This window comes from Aplysia californica, unplaced genomic scaffold (assembly GCF_000002075.1).
Source record: "Aplysia californica isolate F4 #8 unplaced genomic scaffold, AplCal3.0 scaffold00058, whole genome shotgun sequence".
Taxonomy (NCBI): domain Eukaryota; kingdom Metazoa; phylum Mollusca; class Gastropoda; order Aplysiida; family Aplysiidae; genus Aplysia; species Aplysia californica.
In genome coordinates, this window is record NW_004797328.1 from 211173 (window position 1) to 231312 (window position 20140).

Sequence of the window (20140 nt, forward strand, 5' to 3'; positions counted from 1 at the left end):
CTCTCTCTCTCTCTCTCTCTCTCTCTCACACACATGCACATGTACACCCCCCACACACAAACACACATACACAAACACTCATACACACAATCAAATGAATACAGCAACATCAGTAAACTGACTAAATCAATGTAGTGCACTTCTCTCCCCCTCTTTCTTTCTTTCTCACTCTCTTGACCCCTAAACCCACACGCTACTGCTGCTCTGCGGTAAAAAGTATTTGTCATAGTGCCCTTACAGCGGCATTTTCTCTCAACCTGTGAAAAATGCGCGAATCGCAACACATCATTTTGCAAAATCATTTGTAGCCATTTATTCACCAAATAAATAACAATAAACATCATTAAGTAAACAAAGTGCGTTGATCCTTATGCGCTTGTGTCCGCTGCGTGGGTACCCAGCGTGAGCACACCTTTCGATAGCCCAAATGGTCAGTGATGATTTCAAGCTGAAGCGACCTTGAAATCTCAGGAAAGTTTGAAGAGAGTGAGGAAAGGGTAAAACGCCTGTCTTCCTTTACTTTACTTTAATGTCAACTTTGTTTATCAAATCATCACTGACCAAAGATGGAGGCCCCCTCCTGGGTTCATCATGCACTTTTTCTCATCCCTCTTTGAACAAGCGAAACCATTTCCGCACCATGCTTTCGCCCATTGCATTTTCTCCATACATTTCAGAAATCTCTCTATGAATGTCTCTAGGCTTCGTATTCTTTGCAGTCAGAAAACGAATAACAGACCGAATTTCACTGTCAGCATAATTTTCAATCTTGGAAGACATGTTGAAGCTTCAAAAGGGTGTAGAATACAAAATGTGGCTGTGTAAACTGGCGGGGAAGAAACTGGGTGAGATGCTTTGCAAGCATTGTAGATTGTTGTTTACAACGGAAAGATGGAAGCTGAGGGCTCTTTCCGGTTCAGTATTGAACAAATCAACTCACTGTGGTGCAAAATCTGGATCCTAACCCAGTTCAGAGAGATGTGAAAACGGTACTTACTTTCTGGACGTCCCTCGTAGATTGATGAAACGGAGTTATTTAAATCAGTATCGACATATCCAGTACTCTGTGCTAGTGTGATTTAGTGCAAACGGGACCGCAGTAGTACAGGAGTGCCGATAAAAGGAGGTGTTCAAAAATAAGATTTAGAATCTAAATCTGCATGTTGATTTTAAGTAGATCTAGATCTAATTGCGGCATACTTCAGTTTTAGCCCTAAGCCCCAAGAGACAAGTAGGCCTAGGCGTAGATCTGCTGGATTTCGATTATGACATAAATAGGCCTATTTGGTATCGATGATTTATCTGAAAGAGCGAGAGAGGCACTGCTATTTTTTCCAGTACAAAATAATATTTCACATGTTTTTAACAAGGGGGGTTTTTAGGGGGGATTTAACCATAATTTGATGTTTTGCAGTTCAGTTAGGTTTGATATCTCTTGCTCGCTGAGCGTCAAATATCATACTCCCTGTTTTGTCCTTCCTCAGGCGAATCCCTCAGACAAAGCCCATGCTCTCCAAGAGACCAAGAACTATACGACGCACTCGTTGGCCAGTGTAGCCTACCAGATCAATAACTTAGCTACAAATTTTCTCAAGTTACTGGATCTCCAACAGAGTCAGTTAACAGACATGGAGTCAAGTGTAAATCACTTGAATCAGGTAATAAATGAACATGGTGATTTGCTACTTTATACAGTAGTAAATCATTCTTTTTTTTTCTCATGTCTCAAAGTAAAGTTTGAGAGAAATGTTACTTTATGTGTGTGTTTGCATGTGTGTATGTGTGTTGTTTACTGTTTGTCTTGATAGTACTGAATATGTTGACCTAGTATTTTTCTTATGAGGCCAGACCGATTCAAGAAGCTTGATATCTTAGCCTGTTCTCTGGACATTTTCAAAGAACATTCCTTTAAATTGTAAATATGATTTTGTTTTCAGTTCAGTGTTAAAAAAATATATGGTAAAGTTGCTTTGAAAATTTATGGTTCTTTCTAGAAAAGTATTTGAGCTTAAGGTTTTGAACTCTTAAACTGTTTTGAAAAAATGAAAAAAATCACTCTCGTTTATATGTCAATTTGAACTTTAACCTCAAATGATACCAAATAGATTTAAACTTATCATTCTTTCATTTGTTTTGTTTTCAGTTTGTCATGATTCACAAAGAGAAGGTAGCGCGAAGAGAAATTGGAGTGCTCACATCTGGGAGAAGTGTCCATCGTCCTCTCGGCATGAAGAACGGTATTATATACCCTGAGCAGAATGAGCGACCAATTAAGTACACAAGGAAATCCATTGACTACACTATTCTAGATGACATTGGCCATGGTGTCAGGGTAAGTTAAAAATGAAGAGCACCATTGTTTGTCTTTACTCTTGAGACAAAATTTTGTATCGTAAAGATATATTTTTGGCCATGGTTCAGGTATGTAAAGAAAAAAAAAATGGGTTATATAGTTTCTCTATTCTCTTGAGGTGTTTTGTATTATTAACTCTTCACCTTTTATTTTTAGAACATAATTACAAGTGGTTGGAGGTGTGCCGGTAGGTCCTCATTTTGCTTCTTTTCCTGCCTTGCATTTACCCAGTACAAAACATTTCTCTGTTGATGTGCTTCTCTTTCCTCAAACAAGATACCTATTATTTGCGGGTAATAATTTGACCCTTTGCCCACAAGGAAGGAGGACATTATATTTCTCCTCATTTGATCATCAGCAACAGCAGCAGCAGCAACAAGTGACTGTCCGCAGTCCCTCCATCAGCAGCACCCACAGCAACTCCAGCACCAACAACAACCAGGCCCCAACCACCAAGCCCCCCACCCCACCCGTCGGGAGGGTCGGATCCAGCGGAACCATCGGACGGGCTAGCGGGGGTCACTACAGGTCACTGGGACCTCCAGTGGCGCCCCCCGTGGCACCCCAGTCTATGTCGCAGGGTAATTTCCCCCCTCATCCTCAGTCCAGCAGGTCTTCTGTGTCTTCAGGGGGGTCATACTCACCCTCTAACACACTGGTGATGGGTCAGATCCACCACCCCTCCATGTCCGGAATGGGCCAGCCCATGCAGCCTCCCGGAGGAGGAGGGTATAGCCACTCACAGAATGCACACCACCATAATATGCCACTGCCTTCTCAGTCTGCACTAATGCATCCAGAGGCAAAGGGTAATTTTTTGCTTGTTTTCTTACCACATATTTTTTTAGCTGTCATCATGCATTTGAAATAATGTCCTTTTGGCCACAGTATTAATAAAATTATAGATCACAAAATTTAACTCTGACAGCATTGGTATGTCTCTGAATTTAGCCTCAGCTCAGTTACTGGGAATTTGACCCCAGTAACCACTAAATATTTAGGCCATTACACAGGAATTTTATATAGATTGCAGTTCAGCTGTATCTGCCAAACCACATTAATTAGACCCATAAGACTACTTTATGCACACATTTTAAAGGGTTTGGGGATTTTCTTTGACACCAGCATGTAAAAAAGTGCAACAAAATTGGGAATTTTTTTAGGGGGTTGAAATGGGCTCTGTCAGTCTGGCAAGAGACCTGAGGGTGCTTTTATCCCCCCATTGACTGAGTTAGCCTAACTAAAAATGAATTTATTTGTAACAGAAATTATCTGTAATTACCTATCCAAAGCCAAAAATTTGCTATGGTGTTTATTTTCAAGTGCATGGTGATTTTAGATTTTCTTCAGGAGATCTGAAAAGAGGATTGTGTTTATCTTTGGTGAATTGTTTTTAATTCAAACAAAAACTGCATTACAAATTCCTGAAGAAAGTAGTTTCAAGCACTGGGTGGCAAAGAGGTCTTTTTTTTAACATTCACCCGGGATTTGAATTCCAAATTTGATCCAAGCAGTTGCCATTAAGTTTCTGAACTAAGTTTCACCTCAAGGTATTCAAAGTAAATAGAAGCAACAGAACTGCAATTTTTAAATTGTTTGTAATTGAGAGACCTCATTGCTAACCATTGCCTTACTCCTTATGCTTTATACTTTGAGTTCTTTTTAGACAATCAAGGCTGACTTTTTTAATGCAAGATTGCAAGAGAATAATGGGTGATAAAAATATTTTGTCTATGATAGTAGTGTGTCTCTGGAGAAAAAGTAAAATATGGAAGTATTTGCACACAATCTTCAAATTGTAAATGGCGCAAAAAAGTAATCATCTGTTTTATTCCAGTGTTATGCTAAAGTTTGGCGCTCAATTTCATGAGCAATTTATTGACTTTCTCTAAAGGAATCTTTTTTGTATTTCGTAAACTGAATTGAGCATCAAAGCTGAGTCCGGTAAGAGTGACGCTCATATCTCTATGATTTCCTTTTTATCATAGGCGCCTTCTGATTTTTAATCTCACTCTTTTTCAAGCATAAACAAAACGATTGCACATTTTTTGAGTCTATAGCACAGATCTGAAACACTTGGCTTATAAAGCACACATACCAATTATTTATGCACTTCTTTATTTTTTTAACAACAATCTTTGTAAAATAGATTCATGTTTTTTATGGTAAGACTCTTGTGGTATGTACAGTGAAGACAGCATTATGTAAATGATGTAATGGACGAAAAAATTATAATGAAATGAAAATAAGGCTTGAATATAGAGGGGAGAAAGTGGATGGGGGTCTAGACAGTTCTCCTAGAAAAAGGTAGAGTACGAGGCATAAAGATATTTCAGAGGGTAGTGTGGTTTATTAAGAGGCAGTTATTAATTTCACAGAAAGAACAGAAACCAAATACGGCACTATTCTGTCCCAGCAGAATTATGCAAATTTAGATGGCCAAATTATGCTAGACAAATGCAAAATTATGCAAGTTACCCTAACGCCATTCACGACAAGTTTTGCGCTTTTTCAAATTTTAGTGGTTTAGATCTATGTACAGAAGAACTGAAAACAGAACATGTCAGTATTAGTAGTTTTGTGTGTATTTGGAAAGATACACATCTTTCAGAACCCCCCCCCCCCCCCCCCCCCCCCAAATATGATATTTGTAACTTTCAGCTGTATAGAGGTAAGAAAAATTATTTTTACAAATTAAAAAAACACCCAGACCTCTGATGCTGGCACATCACTAAAACCAGGGACGCCTGTCAAACATGAAACATCAGCAGGCTGGAGAACAACTTTTGATGAACTGAAAAATTTAACATGCTCAAAGAACAAAAATCCATAACTAGGGAAATAACCAACTTGTCACTTAAATGAGACTTATTACTATGATTACTTCCCATTAGTCTCATGACGAGGCATTAAATTGTTTTGAGAAACATTTTATTAAAAAATGCGGGTAATCCAAACTTATGCAAATGTTGCAGAATTCTGCTAAAAAAAGCGGCTGCACAATCGCGTAATCTGACAGGGACAGAGTATTGGGAGAAGCCATCGTGGGACAGTCACTCATAAAGAGTAGGAAGAGACAAGAGTAGTCTTCAGGACACTTGAATCGACATACAAGCCTTAGAGATCTTGCTCTCACTTGAAAAATAGAAGGCAACGAAGGGAAAACTAGATCAAGAGTAAGTTACTTAAAGAATTTGAACAGATGAGTGACTGGAAAAGACCAGGATATTATCAGGGGGGGGTTTTTTTAGAGCTTCAGAGCTGAGAAATGAGTTGCAAATCATGATCGCTGGTGTCTGTCTCAGGTCTTGCGCTAAGTAAAAGAAATATGTGATATAAAAAAAGTCATGATGGTGCACTTATTTAAGTAGAATAGTAATAGCAAGTACTTAGTAGATATTGACCATGCGTTAACCAACATTTGCCTTGGAAAGTCAAAGTGTTCTGAAAATTGTGCTTTTAAGAGCTCAGATAAAACGTGCGAATTGTCTTCTAAGCTTTACTGTGATTTTGTTGTTCTTCAGAATTGATTGGGTACATAATTCCCACTTTATAACACAGCATTATTTTCTAATACTAATAGCCCATTGTGTTTGTCTGAATAGATATATCGCAACTTTTAAGTCCTGAAGTATTAACTCACAGATTGTACTCAATTCCCATTCCATAATGAAAATGTATTTCCAAGTGATATTCATGATATCAAATTCTGCGTTACATCGCCAGCTTTTAGGTCTTGAAGTGCTAACTCTCAGATTAACAGGTGCTCGTTTCCCATTTCATAATATAGCATTATTTCCTGACATACTGCGTGAATTCACTATCATATTTTGCGTCATATGATATCTGCAACTGTATAGTCCTGAAGTATTAACTCAAAAATTTAACAGCGTATACTACACTTGATTTCATAATGTGGCATCATGTCCTATCATATTGCGTTTATTCATTATCTGGTCTTGGGTCATATTTGCAGTTTTTAGACTTCAAAACATAAACTCCCATTAAAGCTAACATCTCATGGGTGATGTTTTCTCTCCATGGAATTATATTGACTTTAGTTTTATAATTTGCTTCTCATTCTCACAGTTGCCTGCATATTTTTTAGTAAAACGCAGCACATCATGCTGTTCTATATCAGGATTTTATGAAATTGAGTCTGGTTGGGTTTTGTTTTCAGGGCTCTTTGTCATTGGGTGTAGGTTATGGCTTTGGGTGCAGCCTTTTGGTAGTGTGGGTGTTTTTTGTGGGGTAGGGTATTCATGATTTGGTGGAGATTTCATTTTCAAACGTCTTCTTCCACTGCTAAAGAAAGTGAAGGAGCCAACAGTTTGAAATATGAAAAAAAACCCACAGAAATATAATATTTTTAGAGGAGAGGTTATCGTTATAAGCAGTGCGCTTTTTTGACTCAGAGCTATTTTCATTACACATTTCAAGATTTCAAACTGAAACCTTGTTCATGTTTGTGCTTGTTATTGAAGTAATCAGTAATTTACATTGCCAGATAAGACTGCTTTAGCTCTTGATTTAAAAACAGAATATATGTGCTTTGAAAAAAGATTGCTACTCGTGAGATCTAGCTAGATATAGCGCCTCTCAGTCTCAGAGTGTTTTTTTTTTTTCAATGAAGCTTTTTCATCTCTCTGCTCATTCTTGCAGTGATTTACTAACCATGATAATCTCCCTTTACTCCAATTCAACAGTGGCATATTCTAGAAATAATTCTGGTCGTGGACAGAACTGGATGGGTAAGAACAGACGAGCTAAGAATCTTGTCGTTTCGGCATTTGATGTTGTGATACTACAGGAATGGTTCAGTTGAATGGTTCAATTAGCCTTGCTTGTTGTGAGGGCTAGACTAATACATAAATAGATGCTGAGTTTGATGGGAATGTTGTAACAGACTTTGCCTGTTACTCGTTGTTGTTGTTGTACAGCTGTTGTTACTACTGACTGCCTCAAAGCACCAGTGAATGATTAATATGTTGTCTGAGTTTGATCGTTGTGTTGCTGGTGAAGCCTTAGTTGGGGGGGGGGGAGACATGCTGGACAGTTTTGTAAATATGAAACTCTTATATAACCGAAATAAACACGAGTTTCTGTTCTTTTTACTATTTTGCAACAATTGTCGAAGTATGAATAACTGATCATTTGGGTCACAAAGCGGTGGAATCGGGTGCTCATTAAGGCTTGGCCAAATGCATTTATTGGGATCATCTTAAAGCGTGTTCATTTGCCTTGCTCGTAATGGAAAAAAAATACCCTTCTATTATGAATAGAAGTCGAGATATTTGCAATTGAAAGAGGTAGAGGGGGGGTCACCTAGTTTCAGAGGTAAAATTAGCAAGTAAATAGCTGTCAAATTTTGGTAACTTCCATAGCTTGGGAGTCCTTAGAAACTGAAAATTTATATTTTTTGTGTGCCTTTAATCGACATATTTTTATAAAATCCACACTGAAAAATGTTTGTGAATAATAAAAGGTGTTGAGCCAAAAAACAAAAATTTGATAAAAATTGCCAAACTGGCGGGAAAATGCAGGTTTCTCCAATTTCATTAATTTGATGAGCACCTGGTTTCATCATGATGCTTCACATACATAAATGAGTACTTTTTATCTTTATCTTTTGTAAATGGTGTACATTCCCACAATTTTATTTTGAAATCCAGCCAGTGTGGCTCCAATGAGAATGTACTTACCTCTACTTGCAGACTATAATATATAACATGCTGACCATGTCTTAGCAGTAGAGGGAAATTTAATCCAAATGCAAACTGATCTACATGGAAAAACTTTAGTTCAGAATAGATTATTTTTCATCCGAATTTTAAAATCAAAAGCTTTTATTTTATTTTTCCCATTCAAATGTAAACAGAAACTAGATTAACGAAACCAAAACTGGTTTTGAAGAAAAAAATTGGTCTTTCCTGGTGTAGGCCTATGAGCAGAAAGAGCGACTTCTTTTGATATTTACATGCTTTTCAAATTCCTGCTTCCTGTATGGAAAGTATTCTTTAAATTTCCTCTTTGGGTCCCTCTGCCTTTTTTCCTATTTGTGGCTTTAATTGAACCGTGCTGGGTTTTTTCCCCTCTTTTCTGACCCTCTGTCCTTTGTGAGCTGGCATGCAAGGATAGCGGGCCATTTTGTCTTTTTGTGTTTACCTGAACCAGAATCACTTGATTCAATTCTTGTACGGTACTTTGAGTGTTAAACAATTGTGACATATTTATAGTAATTGGTAACTGACTTTAGTTTTTCTTTGGGTTTTCTCGCAATACAGTTTCTGATAAAAAGGGTTTCTAATACCAATTAAAGTTTGGTACTTCAGCTAGCATAGAAAGTGATGACAATATGTGTTGATGTAAGAGTGAAAATTTGTGGTTTTCTCAATTTTGCTTTACAGAGTATGAAGGGTGTTCATAGAAGATGCAACTTCAGAAGTATATGTTGTAGGAAAGGAAGCACTGATAAAAATTAAGAACGATAACAGAACATTTTTTATTTCCGGTATGAGTCTGTTGATCTGTGCAAAAATACATTTGGAAATGTTTTTGTGACCTCTCCTGCATGTATGGTAGAACAGACATACATGGAGTAGTTGCATGGTTTGTTTATAAATTCTACTTTTTTTAAAAACAAGAACAACCCAGAATACTTGAAGAGATGTCAAAATTCACTACCTCAGTTTGCATTGACACCAGTGACGTTAATGTGAAAAGTGGCGGTAGCTATTGTCCTTTCTTAATTTGTGAAAGTGTGAGTATGTGTGTGTATGTGTTTGTGTGTGTGTGTGCGTCCGTGCGTTTGTACGTGTGTTGTTGTTGTTGTTGGTGTTGAGCATGCAGATGAATGCTGAGGCTTATGCTTCTGTGAATAAAAGTGGGGGGAAGGGTGCAGAGAGAGCAAGGTAATGGAAAGATGCGAGAATGGTTTAGAGGTTGCATGGGGAATGAGAGGATGATAAATGGAAAAATAGCTAGGGTTGATTGTCACAATATTGTTGTATATAAAATCTTTGAAAGATTTTGAGTTCATGTATTCCTAAGCAAAAATAAGTGTAAATAGTTTTGTTTTTCTTTTATATGTAGGGAGAACAGGTTCACTGTACCGGTATATACAAAGTTTTTCAGTTTCCACTCATGTAACTGGAAGTAGTATTGTCCTCATATCTTGATTGGATTTGGGACTCATAAACTCAAGTTATTTATAAAGAATACAAGCTTGTTTGCATGGTCATTGTCTTGCACCAAAGGCTTTCTCCGCATGCTAAAAACATAGACTCTCGTTTCCACCTGAAATATCCCCTTTGTCACTGTGGCAAGCATGTGTTTTGTCCCATGTGCATTGTTCACTGCAATTGTTTATGTACAATGCAAGGGGTTGGAGGGCACCACTGGTGTATCCTACTTCTTTCATTTCCCTCTGTTGTTGTTGTCAGTCAGTCTGTTTGTCTTGGTTTCTTCTCTGCACTGAGTGGTTGTTGTTATGTCTAATACTAATAGATGAGTATCTCTTTACTCGACAATTTGTTGGTGTGTCTTGGAGTAGGGTGTGGTTCCTATGCTGGGATGGAAATGGTCGAGAGCTTTTCAAAAAATGTGGTGGTGTGTTTGCATTTGGGATGAAAGAACCCTCTTTATATACAAATATAGACGTGCATATCTCACTTCTGGGTGGAGAGCTGATTGAGTTGTATTCCTGAAAAATTAAGAACATGAATTTAAAGTAAAACATAACTCACAGAAAATTTAGACATTCACTCGCCTTTATGAATGGATTAGTGATTAGTGTGAAAAATGTTCAAGAATTTAGAAGCGAGGCACTGATGGTTATTATATTTGTTAATATCTGGTTGATAAAATGAATATTATTTCCTTTATGATATGGGGAAGGGGGCGGTGGGTGGGATGTGGTGATGGGGAAATAATAAATCTTTAATATTGTCATCGATATATATCATCACCGTTTTTCTTTGAACCATGTGACTCCTGTGGTGAAGGTTTGAATATAAAGTACAACACCCCTCCCTCTCCCCCCCATTTCGGATAACTTCATTTATTGCTCAACACCCAGGGTCACAGTTATGTCTTTCAGGATACAAGGGGCTGTGATCGCCATGATGCTCAAAGATGTAGGGGAGGGGCTGTACTTTTATTTTGCCATGGTGATTAATCGTGGCATAGAAAGAGCAACTCTAATTTCTCAAAAGCAAAGCTTGCATGCCTAGGGCTTTCTTTCTCTCTGGTGTTGTTGTAAAACATTTTTCTTGTGCTACACACATTTTTTTTTGCCCCCCCCTTTTTTTTTTGGTTTGTTTTGTTTTTGGTTTAGGTTCACCTTTGTTGTGACGGCTTCTTGTTTTTCACAGAGATGTCCACCACCTCCCTGCCCCCTCCACCTGATGATGACATTTCCGAGCCTTTCATGGTTAGCCAAGGTGTGCGCATGTTTTTTCTTTTGGCTGATCACACTTAACATTTGAACCCATTTGATGAAAATCTAACCCACCTGCCGATTAATAAAGCTTTCGTCCTGCTGCTTCTTTTTTTTGTTATTGCCTCCCAAATTTGCGAATCATTTTTCTGTGACTTTTGATAACAAACAGATAATGAGATGTGTATAGAACAGACAGGTTCATTTTTTAATGTTTCTCCATTTCTGTTTTTCACCAAGGAGCTGAGGTATTACGTATGTTTTTTTCTCAGTGTAAATAAATACAGTGTTCTACTGTACAATACAGGGTGTACACCCATTCTCACACTGGTTGCAAAAAGAGAGGATGTTTGTTATACTTTTCAAGTGAAAGGTAAATATTGGTACAATGTATATTGCTCGACTTTTTGTCAGTAAAATCAAAGCACTACCTAAATAGTAATAGTTGTATTAGTTAGGTTTTTCAAATTTTATAGAAATCTTTTTAATCTTAATCGTAGGGTATTTACTGTGTTTGGGATTTTTTTTCTTTATAAAATGTAGTTGTAGATGACAAGCTGAAACAAAGCAGTGCCAAACTTATGGGGGGGGAATGTCATGATTTTATTGAAAATTTGAAACTTTAGGTTAAATACAAACTCACTCTGACAGTCCCCTGTCCAAGACAATCACTTGTACAAATGACCACTTCCCACTTCCCCCCTTGAGTTTTTTCAATATCATAATGTCACCGTCCGAAAAGACTGTCTTTCAAAGGTGATCACTTTTCTCCTCGGCAATGGATGGTCATTTTCAACAGATTTAACTGTACAGTATTTTTACTCTGCAAACTGTAGTTGCTGATAGTGTGCCTCTAGATTCCGTTGTACATTGTTATCCTGAAATGTTGTGATTTTGTTACTGGCTGTTTAGTTATGTTTTCTGTTTTGTTTTGTCATTTTCATTGTTGTATTGTTTTAGTATAGTTAGATACTATTGTCTGTTGTTGTAGCAGTATTGAATGTTAACTGTTTTGGTACACATGTGGTTTATGTTCATCAGGGATGCTGATTTTCAGGATAAATCTGGAAATTCAAATTTCTAAAATTTTCAGGATTTTGTACCTTTATATAAAAGCAGTGTTAATGCAAGACATATTTCTACACATTGTGATTTGTAAATTTTGAGTTCCCATGCACACGTTTGTGCGGGATTGGAAAAGTTCCGGGGGTTTTTTTTCCGTAGCCAGTTACCATTTATGGTGCATCATGATCTGTGAAGGGCGGGTGAAGTGCTGTTTGCTGTTTTGTTTTAACTGGCCAAAACCAGCCGCAAAAAAAATGCAGTAGCAAATTTTAACCAGTGGACTGGAAACCCAACAGGGCACACAGCTTGGTTTTTTTGCCTTTGTTTAGATTTCCTCAAGGATAAACTTGACAGTGATAAAAATAGATCACCGACATAAAGCTGTGACTTCGTACAGTCCACTCCACTTGTAGCGAAGTCAATTGTAAAGACCTTCCGGCGTAATGATCTTTTTCCGAGGAATGGGCACCGATGTAACACAAACTCAATAAAATTGAAACGTTTGTACCGTATTCACTACATCCATCGTGACAGCTGTAGTGATGCGTATTCTTATCCCTGGCCCATATAGTTTATTGTAAAAATATAACTGTTTAAACGATGTTTCCCCCGTGGTTAGTTTTGACCTAGCATTGATGAACCTGATGACGTTTTGTAACGTTGCGCACATTCACACAATAGTATGAGGCATCAGACACTATCTCCCACATGATACTATTTTGGTAACCTTACATGATAAGCGCTGAAGCTCAATATTAACTCTACAGTGAGGTTGAATACTGGGATTATTTCTCTAGAATTTTTATTCCAACGGCTGTTGCGAACTTCAGATGTAGCAACCTTTTTTCTGGTCCCCCAACAACATCGCAACAAGCGTAGACGACTGTATTCATTTCCAGTGAGGAAAATGTGATGCAACGGAGGATGTCCGCAGCCAGAATTTACTTCTATTTCGATCAAGCTGAAAAAAAGAAATGGGAACAACAAGAGGCTGCTGTGCAGATGAAGTTGAAAATTTTTTAATGGGCAGACGTGGGCCGTTGTTAATAGATGAGTGCGAACAGTAAAGTAAGCATGACCACCTTTTCCCCTCTGTGCACCTAGTACATTCTTCAGTGGATGGTGTTTGTCTACCACCAGACCACCCAAAGACATGCAGGTGCACAGGTCTTGCAGGCTCAGGGGTTCAGGGCTCGCTGGGTTTATGAATGTGGTGCCAGAACATGGCTTAATGCTAAAATAAACGTCCTTTTCCAATGCTGTGTACTTCAAGAAGTGGACGGTTGGAGAGTGCTACTGGTAGGTCATGCTTTTTTGACTGTTGTTTTTAATGTGGCTTTCTTACTTTTCCATGCACTTAATTGTTTTTATTGTGTCAATGTGTTTCCCTTTTCCAAAACATACAAACAAAGCAAATGTTGTTGGCAAATTGTCAAACATATTCACACACATACTGGACAGTCTCCTACTCTTTTTGCTCAAGTAAAGAGAAGCACATTGATGCATTAACAATCAGTTAGTGCAGGGCAAAAGAAAAACCAATTGTTAGAAACAATAGAGGGAAAAAAAAAGATTTAGGACCTTCTTTTGGCACCCTCCACACTTTGTGACTTGGACTCGACAAGATTTAGAGCTTTACATATTCATTAGGAAACTATAATTGCAACTGTTTAGGATAACAATTTTTGGAACAGGTAAGCCCAGATGCAGTATGACTAGACTAGATTTAGATCTTTACAAATTAATGAGATGAAATATGCCTACGACTGGTTATCCAACTTTTGGTTTGAAAATAAACCTTACAATGATTTTTTTTTTCTTGATTCAACACTTTTTTCACGTTGCTGTGTCCACCAGCCTCCCCACCACTCCCTCCCCCACCAACGTATGACCAGAATGACCAGTTTGACTACACGCCGCCCCCGCCCCATGACTTCAGCGACGTGAGACAGGGGCCGCCCAGCACCAGGGAAGGTCGGATGATTGGGAGTATCCCTGAGGACACGTACGGGGTGGTTGGAGGGGGAAATGACGACCCGTACGCGGCCACCGGCCCACAGCTGCTGGCACAGCCTACATGGATCCCTAAGCATTACTTGGAGAAAGGTACTTTTTGTACTACGGTAGCCTACTGTAAACGGGCCTTTGATTCACGTTTAATTCTTTTCCTGCTCTTGTTTTTCTAACTGGGAATGAACAGTTTTCGGGGCGGTTTTCTTCCTTTTTGACTAATCGGAAAAAGTATACGTGTAATTTGTTTGCTTGGGGAAAGCTGCTCAAAGGTAGTAAGCCCAGAAAGCAAATGTTTTCAGGAGAGGGAAAAACGGTCTCGTTCTTTTTACAATTGTGTCACAACGCAATGCAATATCAAGAATTTGAATTTCTACAAAAATATTTCTTTGGCACATGTAAGGGATACCGGCGACACAGATTAACACCTTTTTCTCTGGCAAGCTGTTCTTCTAGAGATGAGTTTAGATAGTGGGGGAAAAAGAATTGTCAAAATTTGGGTCTTGGTACATCTGAACGGCAGATCGTTTCTCTCTCTCTCTCTCTCTCACTCTCTCTCACTCTCTCCACCCTCTCTCTCTCTCACCCCCTCCTCTCTCCCTCCCTCCCCTCCTCTCTCCCTCTCTCTTTCTCTCTCCCTCCCTCCCTCCCTCTCTCTCTCTATCTCTTTCTCTGTCTCTCTCCCTCTCTCTCTCTAACTCTGTGTGTGTGTGTGTGTGGAAAATTAATTTGCTGTCATACATTTTAAAAAAGTAGTCTGAGCACAGTGGTTTGCAGAAGTCTGAAGAGTTTGAAATGGAAGAGATAAAGAATTTGTCAAGCCATGAAATGTGTCTCACTGCCATGAAGTAGGCCTATGGATTGCCCAAGCCACAAAGTGCAGCCTGTGGTAGGGCATGGCTCATGTGCACACAATAAAGTCTCTGGATTGACACTGCATCCATAGGAGAAAATTTATGCTTCAGTTTGTGTAAAGACAGAAGCACATCGACATGATAATTTGTCATTCACATTCAGTAACAGGAGTACTTGATAAAAGATGGAAACAATAACGGGAGGGTAAAGAAGTAAAATATAGTACAGGCAACTCACTCCAACTGCCAGTGTAGTTGGTTTATTTAATTTAATCAATAAACTTTTCTTGAATGTCACTTTGTCAACGGAGGGCTCAAAGGATTACATGTAGCCATATGATGCCCATCAACTGGCTTTGCCTTTAGTTAACGTTGTTTTAGCTCTGTGTTAGTACAGGATTCTTTTGTTTTTGTTCCTTCCCCAGTTGTTGCCATCTATGACTACCAGGCCATCAAGTCTGATGAGCTGTCGTTTGCTGAGAACGCTGTTGTTTATGTCATACATAAAAATGACGACGGATGGTGGGAGGGTGTCATGGATGGGCAGACTGGCCTTTTCCCCTATAACTACGTTGAGCCATGCATGTAATATGTTATATAATACATAGCTATGTTTCTCTTTTTCTTTCCTTTTCGGTACGATACCAACAAGTGTAGACTTTGGTATGCCTTTACTTTGCCATTTTCTTGCGCTTCATACGGCACATACTACTATGTTTTAGGAACTGTTTGATTTTGTGTTTCTCTGGACTTTCAGTCAGAAATTCCTTATCAAATATATGGCGTTGTTATGGTTGCAAAAATTGGTCACCCCTTGCAGAGATCTGATCATAGTACACTTACGCATGGCAAAGTCTTTTTTAAATCAGACTTTTGCATTTACTGGTACCAATAAGCCCAGGTCTTTTTTCACAAGTCATTTTGTAGAGACAGGAGCTTTCGTTTTGAATTTTTGCCCGCTATATGGGCTGCTTCTTTGTATTGTCTTGACCTGTTGTGCGATGAAGTAAGAGTGAATGCTGTGCAGTAGCAATGTGCAAACCTTTTTTTGAGTGTTTCTTAAAACGCCTTTGTATATGACAGTGTAGATGGAGGAGAAAAATGTGGAGAAGGTTACAGTTTAGTCCAGGGGTGGGCAAACTACGGCCCACAATCCAAATGTGGCCCTAGCAAAGTTTAGCATAATTCTGAAATTTTTTATTTTAAAAAAATTAAAAATCCATAAGTTTTTGTAAAGGTGATCACGTCTGTCGATTTACTAGAGGCAATACGGCCTGTTGTAGTATCGTAGAAATCTTATGATGCTGTTTATAATGTGCACATTTTTTATAACAGAAAAGTATGGTTAATTAATGCATTTAGGTTTTATTTAATATGGTGTCCTTTGATGTTCATGGCTAAGTTGAAGTGGCCCCTGATTGGAAGTCTTGCCTTTTAGTTTAGCAGTCTGAAGAGTGCCAATGACAGCGCAAAACTTTTACAATTATAATTCATTCTACAGATAAAAAAAAGTTTGCCCACCCCTGATTCATTTTCCCTTTTAAACTTCAATCGAGTAAGAGGAGGGATTGCTCTTGCTCTTCGACTTTGGTTTCTTAGTAGAATTTTTGTAATGTCTTCCTCTACTTAAATCTTAAAGCTGGAAATGCTCTCATTGACAAAAAAAATTGTTGGCAGATAAGGAAACAAGATGTTTGCTCAGCACATTATAAAGATTGTTATTATTATCATTATTTTTTAATTTCCTGGTAGGCCTACTAAGCCTGGAATGACACATTTTACACACTCAACCTCATCTGAAATGCTTCTAGTCAAGGTGTTCATGAAGTTTGTTGTTTTCATCAGCATTTTCCTTTTTCTGACATGAATCTCGCATTGAAACTAATTCTATGATTGTTATTGAGTGGCTACTGGCAAAGTGACAACATTCGCATGGAGGAAAGTTTTGTGTTACTATATTTGTATCAGACTTTTGTTCAAAAGTTTTCGTCTCCAATGCCCCATCCTTAGCCTTCTCCATTTATTTCCTTGCAGCAGATTAATAAATTTGTTTGGAAGAAGCAGGCTGCTACTCCTCAGTGTTTTTATGGTGTACATAATAGATCAATTGGTGCAGGACACTTTATACTTTATGGCTCCAAAAAAATCATTGTGACCTTATTATTCACCACCAACAATGGAACTTAGCAGGCAAGAAGATAATAACAACTACTGCACAATGCAAAAGACATTTTTTAAGATATCTTGAATGGTTATGTTTTAGTTTTAATGATCTTTTGCAAATGTGTCAATGTTTTGGGAGAATAAAAAACAACTTTAGAAATGATACTACTTAGGCTATGTCTAAATCCCTAAATTCACGGTCACTTATCCCAACATCCTTACACAAGCCTCAACTAAACTTTGAACCCTCTGTGTAACTTGGGTCAGCATCACTGTCAAGATGACAGTCTAAAGCTGACCTGGCCCCCATCAACAATTGGGTCAATCTGTTCAGAAATGTTGCAAGATTAGTTTGCCATCGTGCCAAAATGCCTTTTGGGTCGTCTGGAAAGAAAATAAAAATGTTCTTCAGTTATGTAGGGATGTAACTCGAACAATGCTCAATTGACTCATAAAGGACAGCAGTTACGTACCCTCAAACATCAGCCTCGAAACGCTTCAGGTTATAGCAGATAATAAATAGGAAACTGGAAACCTAGGGGTTTCAGTCATGGCAGTACCACATGTATCGATTTTTCCTGAATCACTTCAGGTCTAGCAGTGAGTAAGATAAAATAATCTTTGGTGCCCAGCTCCTTCAAATGATCACAGAAAATCGCCCCCAACAACCTCTGGGATTTACTTCTAAAAGTCTCGAAGCACCTTGTTTTACTTGAGCATGAGGTAGCCCTGGTGAAGTTGTGGTTGTATGGCTATGCAATTGTAATAATTGTATTGTGTTTCTATTCCCAATTCGTAGGGATTTTGTGACTGTGTTAGAATTAACAGTGTCTGTGTAGGCAACGGTAGCTGTTTTTCCCTCTCTGCAGATCTTGTTATTTATTTGTGTCCAAGCGTCTGTACTTCTGAGTATCTGTGCATTTGTATCATATAAATGTTTTATTGCAGTGATCAGCAAGGATGGGCCGATTCTGAAAATTCTGCAATTTGCGAATCCAAACTCTCAAAGCCATAGAACTGGCAAACCTGAATTTTAATTGAGATCATCACATTGAGGAAAATATTCTAATACTACTGACATAGCAGTAGGTCAAATTTGTTGTCATCCGTGTTACTTCATCCCACTACCATTGATTTGAGTCTGATCTTGTGAAGTGATGCCAAGAGGCTGAATTGAATTATACATTGTAGACCGTGAATGAATGAGTAATGTTTGAAAAGAAAAAGTATGAAAACAATTTCCCCAATCAGGGATGGTTCATATTGAGATTGGACCTTCAGGCTTTTTCAGTTTGAACATAGCTTCATGAATTCAGAATTGAATGTGCCCACCCTTACTGATCAGTATCCCGTTGGATACCATTGTAAGTTACGGTACCTGAAATATGCACAAAAGTAAAACATACATCAATGTTTTGTCTCTTGAGGAGTGATTGGATTGTGTTTTTTATAACATTCTACATTTACCTACATCCTGCTAATGCCAGAGGAAACTTACTTTTCGGTGGTCCTTTGACTTTTCCAGTCTTATTGTTCATGATGTAACATCATCTTGATAAAAATGTCTCCTGAATATTCCGACTTTTTGTGAACTGAACAGCATAGAAAATAATAGGTATAATATATATACCGTGAAATCTGCTTAAACTGAAATCTGGGGCACCACTTGATATTCTTCAGTTTAGCTGTGTTTTCAGTTTATTTAGAGAGAGTTTCTCAAATAAAGATGATTGTTGACAACGTAGAGTTTGGAAATGCCATGCTTGTGGCAAATTTTGCTCTATTGATTAATTTTTTTTCTGATTCACTATACCTCTTTTCTTTTCAATTTGAATTGTAGCTGCACAATTTACTGTGCTCTGTGCTACTGCTAGTCTAAGAGAAGTGAGAAAGCCCAATACCAATGACGTCATGAAACACCACACACTCATGTGCAGGGCCTGTGTGAACTAATTTCATAGTGACAACAATCTAGGCCACGGCCAAAAGAAAGTTGAGTGACAGTTGACAGATGCACATTCGCTATCCTTGCTTTGCTTGGCCTGTACAATGTGTAAACCCATTGATGTTTGTGATAATAGACACAGGCACACAGAACACTGCTGATGCTTCTCTCTGGCCCACAATAGACACGGCCCACAATCAACACACATGCATTCTCATGACTCTTTCTCCTGTATTGTTATGCTATCTTGAAGGGCATAAGACTTGATAATTCGCGTTATGTGGGGATTGCTAGTGAAGATTCAGTCAACCCTCAAAATTCCATGCAGTTTTCTGAAATGCGAGTGCTGCAACTTAATTTTTTTACAAAGACAAAGAAGAAAAAAATTGGGGATTTTCTTTTCTTTCACTTTCAGTCTTCAGTTTACTGTTCAGTCTTCAGTTTACTGCTGTTTTACAGTTTAACTCTGTCCGGTTTAAGTTTAAGCAGACTCCAATGTATACATGTATCTGTTTCATTTGCATCTTGAAAATTGTTATGCATTGATTTCACCTTTATTTTATTCTTGAAAAATTCAATACCACGATTGTTTTAATTTTAATGTAATAATAAAACTTTTAAAAACAAAAGAAATTAGTTGTGCTCAAGCTCTGTCTTGTCCTAGGGCAATACTGTAAACTCTGTAATATATAAACTGTTCTGTCTGAGAATATCCCTGTAACTGAATGGTGTCTTTGGTTTGTTAATAATGCTTTTTTCCGGAATGTTTTCATCACGTTAATAAGTTAAAAATAAATATGTTCAAATAGCATGACATTGGAATTCTGTAACTTTTTTTTTGCTAGTCTGCCTACCTTGTGCAATCCCTTTCTCCTCAAATATTTTTCAGAACCACACAGTTGTCACATATTCTTCAAATCTTGCACATGTCAGTACATCTGTAGGTTGATCAGTGTCTGTGGTGCAAAGGTTAAGCTCTCTCCTGCCACACACAGAAGGGTTGAGGGCTCTCGTAGCTTAGAGGTTAAGATGTTCACCTCTCATTCAAAGGTCCCGGGTTCGAATCCGTTTAGCGACCAAAAAATTTTCTTCTCTAAAATTGTCTCCTTTCACCTTCTTTCCTTCTCTCTTGCAATATTCTGTCGTCTGCTTTCGTCTCCACTTTCTTCCCCCACCCCCTCACCTCTTTTGCCCCCTCCACTAGGCTTCTGACTCCTTCTGCAGCCTTTCTACTGCTACTCCTTGGCTGCTTACTGCTGTCTTTCAGCCACTCCCCTGATCTTCTGGTAGGAAAGATCTACACCTAGCCATCT

The 20140-nt window shown here is 38.3% G+C and overlaps 1 protein-coding gene across 7 annotated transcripts in view; it reads left to right on the top strand.

Annotated features, from left to right (window-relative positions):
• The window catches only part of LOC101860481 (abl interactor 1), a 23402-nt gene extending 3761 nt beyond the window's left edge, over nucleotides 1–19641 (top strand). Inside the window, exons 2-8 of one of the 7 annotated variants that reach the window (XM_005093089.3) lie at nucleotides 1485–1658; nucleotides 2144–2332; nucleotides 2712–3162; nucleotides 7060–7104; nucleotides 10726–10794; nucleotides 13713–13961; nucleotides 15145–19641. In XM_005093089.3, coding sequence (XP_005093146.1) covers nucleotides 1485–1658; nucleotides 2144–2332; nucleotides 2712–3162; nucleotides 7060–7104; nucleotides 10726–10794; nucleotides 13713–13961; nucleotides 15145–15308 — 1341 coding nt within the window. In that variant the 3' untranslated portion in view covers nucleotides 15309–19641. The remainder of the gene's footprint in view (nucleotides 1–1484; nucleotides 1659–2143; nucleotides 2333–2711; nucleotides 3163–7059; nucleotides 7105–10725; nucleotides 10795–13712; nucleotides 13962–15144) is intronic. The other 6 variants (XM_005093092.3, XM_005093091.3, XM_005093090.3 and 3 more) reach the window with 6 other exon arrangements.
• The last annotated feature ends 499 nt before the right edge of the window (nucleotides 19642–20140 follow it).